The following is a 6,000-nucleotide window of genomic DNA, read 5'->3' as shown; positions in this document are numbered from 1 at the left end:
GCGTGACCACAGATAATGGACTGGTCTGCCATTATCTGGCCAGTTTTTTAAATTTATTTTTAATTTTTTTAAATGTCCCTAAACCAATAATATAAGCATGTAATTGCACATATCGCTATCCACATATTTTTTTCCTCAATGGTGCAATTAAGTAAAAACAAAATAATTTAAGTTTATTGATGATGAATTTCCCAAAAGAATTTAAAATACAAAAATAGATAAACAAGGAAAAAGGACACAAGAATGTACTTAAAATAGATCCCAGCTTTACACCTACTATGGCAAAAATGGGAAATTATTTGGGGAAACTCACATAATACCATAAAAACATTAGACGGGGGTTGCCCAGGAAACCACCGTCGTCATGGAGACTGCATCACAAGGTGGAACTTGCTGAACGTTCTGCCTCCTTTCATCCACGCTGCATGTCATCACTGAGCACATGACCACAAACACAACATTAGTCTGTGCTTATTTATTTATTTTAACCCAATCTTCTTTTACGCACGATTTAAAGTGCTATTAACAGGCAGAACCACGATCTCTTAATTTCTGTTTTTATTCAATATAGGTTCTATAAGTATTTCTGAATGAAAATACAGCTTTTAATTCATGATAAGCATTTTCCCTCTCCACCTCTAAACAAGACGGCAGAGTCCAACACGTGGACAGCTTCTGATATTAGATATAACCTAAACAGACATTCGGCTACATATATTACCATAATATATTAACATTTCTGGACAACGGAACTGGTCTTTCCACGAAGCACAACACGCTGTTTGATTTATGGGCTGGCAGGAGTAAATGCTACACGTGTTTCCCAACACGGACAACACTGCAATTATAACACCAAGATATGTAGGCATCGTGTGGCGTTGTACACTAAAATATATCTGTTTTAACAATACACTTGTTACTTTGCCAGCAGCTTATAAAGAGATTGTACAGTCAGTTAGATCTCTTAGGCCCATTAAGGTTTGTTAAAACGGACATCTAGAGCGTTCAGCCACAGATATGGACTGACACATCACGACTGGCTATACATCGACTTTACAAGAATAGATCTAACATTTCTTTATGCTTCATAAATGATCCATTACGGGGCCCTTTTACACGTCTGTGAAGATCTTTTTTATGTTCACGCAGTTCTGATTGGTCTCTGTTGTAAAGTTGGGCTGCTTGAACGCACTGTTGAAGCCTTCTACAATAACCATGTACTCCGATTTGCTGAGGGAAGAGGAGCTGCACGACTTTCTCTGCTCGTCGGAGGGGAGGTGCTCGCAGCTGCCCTTGTTAAGGTACTGCTGGTGCTCCTCTCCGTCCGTCTCCCTGTGGTAAAAGTAGTTGAAATTCGATACAATCACTGGCACGGGTAAGGCAATAGTCAACACGCCCGCTATTGCGCAAAGCGACCCCACTATTTTGCCACCAATAGTGACCGGATGCATGTCCCCGTATCCGACTGTGGTCATTGTGACAACTGCCCACCAGAACGCGTCTGGAATGCTGGTGAAGCTCGACGTGGGGTCGTCTGCTTCTGCAAAGTAAACAGCGCTGGAGAAGAGGATGACTCCGATGAAGAGAAAAAAGATGAGCAAGCCCAGCTCCCTCATGCTGGCCTTGAGCGTCTGTCCCAAAATCTGGAGTCCCTTAGAGTGTCGCGAGAGCTTAAAAATGCGAAAGACTCTCACCAGTCTGATCACCCTCAGGATTGCGAGGGACATCGCCTGCTGACCGCCGTTTGTTTGGCTCTCGGCCATCTCTGTCCCCAGAGTGATAAAGTAAGGAATTATGGCGACAATGTCAATGATATTCATGATGTTTTTGGAGAAAGTGGTTTTGCTGGGGCAGGCGAAAAACCTGACCAGTAACTCAAAAGAGAACCATATAATACACAGTGTTTCTATGACAAAGAATGGGTCTGTGAAGGGGTTTGGCACATTTGGAGCAGTGCCATTCACTGTGGGTGCCACTGTGGATATGTCTTTTTCATCCCGAAATTCAGGCAGAGTTTCCATGCAAAAAATAACGATTGAAATTAGGATCACAAGCACTGAAACGATGGCTATTCCCCTTGCAGGTCCAGAGCTTTCAGGATACTCAAACAAAAGCCAAACCTGCTTTTGGAAATCGTTTTTGGGCAGTACGCGCTCCTCCTCCTTAATAAACCCTTCATCCTCACGGAATTTCTCCATGGCCTCCTCCCCAAGCTGGTAAAACCGAATCTCTTCTGAGAAAATATCAATGGGGACGTTAACAGGTCTTCGAATGCGCCCGCCTGACTGGTAGTAATACAAGATAGCATCAAAGCTGGGTCTGTTTCTATCGAAGAAGTACTCATTCCTGAGTGGGTCAAAGTAGCGCATCCTTTTCCTCGGGTCCCCGAGCAGCGTGTTTGGAAACTGGTTGAAAGTTTTGAGTTGCGTCTCGAAGCGTAAACCCGAGATGTTGATGACCACCCTCTCGCAACATCCCTGGCGGCTGCGCTCATATCGATCCACAGCCAGGTGAGGCGCCGAGAGCACGGCCGACTCCTCCAGCATGTTTTCCACCGTCATGACGTCCCTCTGCACCTCTCCATAACCCTCCTTCTCAACCGCAATCCTGCCGTTGTGTTCGGCTGAAGAAGGCGACTGGACAGCGCTGGGAGTATGCTCGTCCATACAGGTGGGGGTTTTTTTCTGTTTGGAAAGGCAGAGTGCGCCGCGTCACTCCCAGCCAAAGCTCACAGCTTTGGAGAGCTGAAGCGGACGCCACTTACATGCCTCCTAACCATCAACAGTCTCTGCGAATTCACAGGGTGAAGCGCAGCACTCCCTTCTGCTTTCCCCCTCTTTTCCAACACACCAACACCCGCCCACGGCGCGCATATGTCTGACATACGTCCACCACCCGCCCAATCGGAAATTAACTTGACACTTAATGCTGAGCAGTAACCCTTCTGTCTTATTCACAGTGGGTTCATAAAAGTTCGTTTTTAAATAGCCCACATGGTGTCTTTGTCACGTTGCGTGGGAATGACAGGTTAAAACAAGCTGAGTTTTTTTTTCTTTTTGTTTTGTTTGATTGTTTTCTGTCAAAAACTCAAACGCCTGCTGTTTCATGACAAAGAAACATAGCAACACGAATGTATTGTCATGTGTTACAATAAAGTCTAAAGTCTGTTTTGACAAACTGATGTCGTGTTTGTGTTAGAAAACCAAGGAAATGTGATCAGATTTTTTTTGTGATTCAAATGAAAACAAAGTTTCCACAAAGCCAGTGTTTGTCTTTCAGCATGTATAATACCCTCCCAGCATTTCTTTTGTTTCGCTTGTTGTTGAGGGGGTGTTGCTCTCCATGGTGCTGAAAACAAACCCACACCCGCCTGTAAATCAATTCGCGCTCCTCTAAGTGGAACTGTGGGCTCCGCGCATGCCTGTGTTGGTCTAAACGTGACACCCGCTACATTTCCGAAGCAAAGGCAAACAAGAAAATAAGTCACATTATTTCAACTCACAAAGAAAACAAAAGAGAAAAACACTCAACAGTCATGTGTTCTGCTCCAAAGAAGCATAGATTGAAAATGAACGCTTCAATGAAAATATATGATTTACAGAGACCATCATCATCAAGAGTTTCTCAGTAGTTTCATGTACTCAAGAATGCAGATTGTGCTGTATTGCGATTTGATTGTGACACATTTAATAATCTTGCTTCTCTTCTCTCCTAATTTAACCATATCCAGTACTTGATGAACATACTAATAAATTTGCCTGTCTGTGGACTGTTAATTTGAATACATGGCGTGTAAAATCTTCGGCTTCCATCATAACAAAACATTGTGGCGCTAAATAATCCAAAACAATTTTATTCCAGTGTATAAAAGCAAGTGTCATCTTGACCTGAAAAATTAAAAGATCAATGCATAGAACTGCATAGAATGCAATTCTATGCAATATATATAAACCCCTGGGGCCTTTTATTTGTCAAATTTCTACAACAAACCTCAGTGTATTTTATCTAGATTTTATATGGAAGACAAACAAAATTAGGACAAATTCATAAAGTGTAAGGAACTTGATTCATGATTTTCAAAATTGTTCATAAATAAAAATATGACAAACTGTGCTTCGATTAGGTATTCAGCTTCTAGTAAATGAAACCTATCACCTTCAGAATTTGCTCAACTGGTATACTAGACACCACCTGTTTGTAATTTAATCCCACTGAATAAGGAGAGAAGTAATGTAAGATGCATCCAGCACACCCGTGGTACTTCTTGAGAAGTATAAGAGCACAACTCAAGTGGGAAAATCCATTGACAAACAGAAATTCATAAGTGGCCTTTATAGAAGAGTGAAAAGAAGATATGCTACGATATGCTAGGGAAAGCCACAGTCATTAGTTTAGCTTTTTTTTTTTTTACTTTTGCCCTAAATCAAGGGTAATGCTCAAAGAGAATCTGTAAGAGGCTGAAAAATATGTGAAACTGGGATAAAAGTTTATCTTCCAGCAGGACAACTAGCTCAAACATAGAGCTACAACTTCAATGGAGATGTGTCAGTAAAAGCACATTCATTTTTTAATGCCCAAAGTCAAGATCTAAATCAAATTAAAGACTTGACTGTTGCTGTTTACAAATGCGCTCCAATCAATTTGATTGATCATGAGCTAGTGAGAAATATTTTTCCCAGATGCACAAAGCCAGTTGAGATGTTGCTTCTGTAAAAGCAGGAAACAGCTGGTTCTACAAAGTACTGACTCATGGGATTATAATGTACGTCCATACATCAGGTTCCTTCCAATTCACAAGGTTGGGCTGCTTTGTTTTGACACACCACATAAAATACCACTAAAATATAATGATGTTTGTGGCTGTAATGTAACAAAAACATTCAGTGAATGCCAGTACTTTATGATAGTTTCACAACTTTCAACAACTTTGAACTTATCTGTGCAAATAGTGGAATATGATCAGAATAAAAGATATACAACACAAAGTTGTCACAAATATTAAATGGAGTTATAGATGTAGAATAAATGTGGGATAATGAAAAGCATGAACCAATATATGACCAACTTGTAAGAGAAAAAAAACACGCAGCGACTGATGAAGGTCGTTATCACTGCATTTTCATCACATTTAAGAACCATTGTTATCAGGAGCAGACAATGCAAAAATAGACTTTTGCACCACTTTACACTGTAATAACTTTTCACTTTTCAACACTGTGTCTGTGTATTATCATGAAAGTGACAAACAGAACCGCCTTTTTCTGAGCCTGTTTTTAAATAGTGATTCCCCCTCCATCTCTCTTCATGATAAACTGTGTTTGCACTCCAGTTTTGTCTCTGTCTTGTCTCAGCATTGCGACCCAACAGTGAGGTGACCTTTCTGTGCTCAGTTAGGTCTTCTAGGTCTTTTGCTATTAGCCACGCAGACCTAAACTCTGCCTCTTCCCAATTCATCCTCACTAATGATACTGCGACATCTAAAGGGCATTTTGTACCACAGAATCTTGATGCAGTCCCCCCAAACAGTTGAATTAGGTAACAGAGTAAAGCTGGTATTTTTTTCCATTATCGTAAATACATTGACATATACAGTAGATAAGTATAGCGTAGATTAAAGTCATTGAATTTGTTTCCCAAGGATTTGGTGATGATTAATTTGATCCCTGTCAAGACAAATTCACTCACAGCTGAGTGATGATGGCAAATAAATCAAATTCAGTTATTTAGAAATAACACTTGCAGTGAGGGAATAGTGCCGCTACAAACAACCTCTGCGTGGTTGCAAATCAGTGTGCATGGAAAGTTTTGTCTGGGCTCTCATCACCATGGCAACAAAACATCAAGTGTTTTGTAAAAAGAAAAGGAGTTCAATTGAAGAAGTTATATAATATCCAGACCAACTCATGCAGCAGTAAGAAGACTGGAAACAATTTTTCACGTTCCTGCTGAGACATGAACATGTTACACATCAAGAATAAAAAGATGATTTGTGAGTGTGTG

The 6,000-nt window shown here is 40.8% G+C and overlaps 1 protein-coding gene across 1 annotated transcript; it reads right to left on the bottom strand.

Annotated features, from left to right (window-relative positions):
* Positions 1–464: 464 nt before the first annotated feature.
* Positions 465–3,096, bottom strand: LOC102217477 (potassium voltage-gated channel subfamily A member 3-like). The gene has a single exon (XM_005814496.2). The coding sequence runs from the start codon at positions 2,664–2,666 to the stop codon at positions 1,113–1,115; it is 1,554 nt and encodes a 517-aa protein (XP_005814553.1). The 5' UTR covers positions 2,667–3,096; the 3' UTR covers positions 465–1,112.
* Positions 3,097–6,000: the final 2,904 nt, after the last annotated feature.

The sequence above is a fragment of the Xiphophorus maculatus genome, chromosome 20, assembly GCF_002775205.1.
Source record: "Xiphophorus maculatus strain JP 163 A chromosome 20, X_maculatus-5.0-male, whole genome shotgun sequence".
In the NCBI taxonomy this organism is placed as follows: domain Eukaryota; kingdom Metazoa; phylum Chordata; class Actinopteri; order Cyprinodontiformes; family Poeciliidae; genus Xiphophorus; species Xiphophorus maculatus.
The sequence above is the reverse complement of the archived record's forward strand: the minus strand, read 5'-3'. Positions and strand labels throughout refer to the sequence as shown.

What these genes read in the sequence shown, in the direction of transcription:
- LOC102217477 (XM_005814496.2), bottom strand. Translation starts at nt 2,666, where the DNA reads ATGGACGAGCATACTCCCAGCGCTGTCCAGTCGCCTTCTTCAGCCGAA.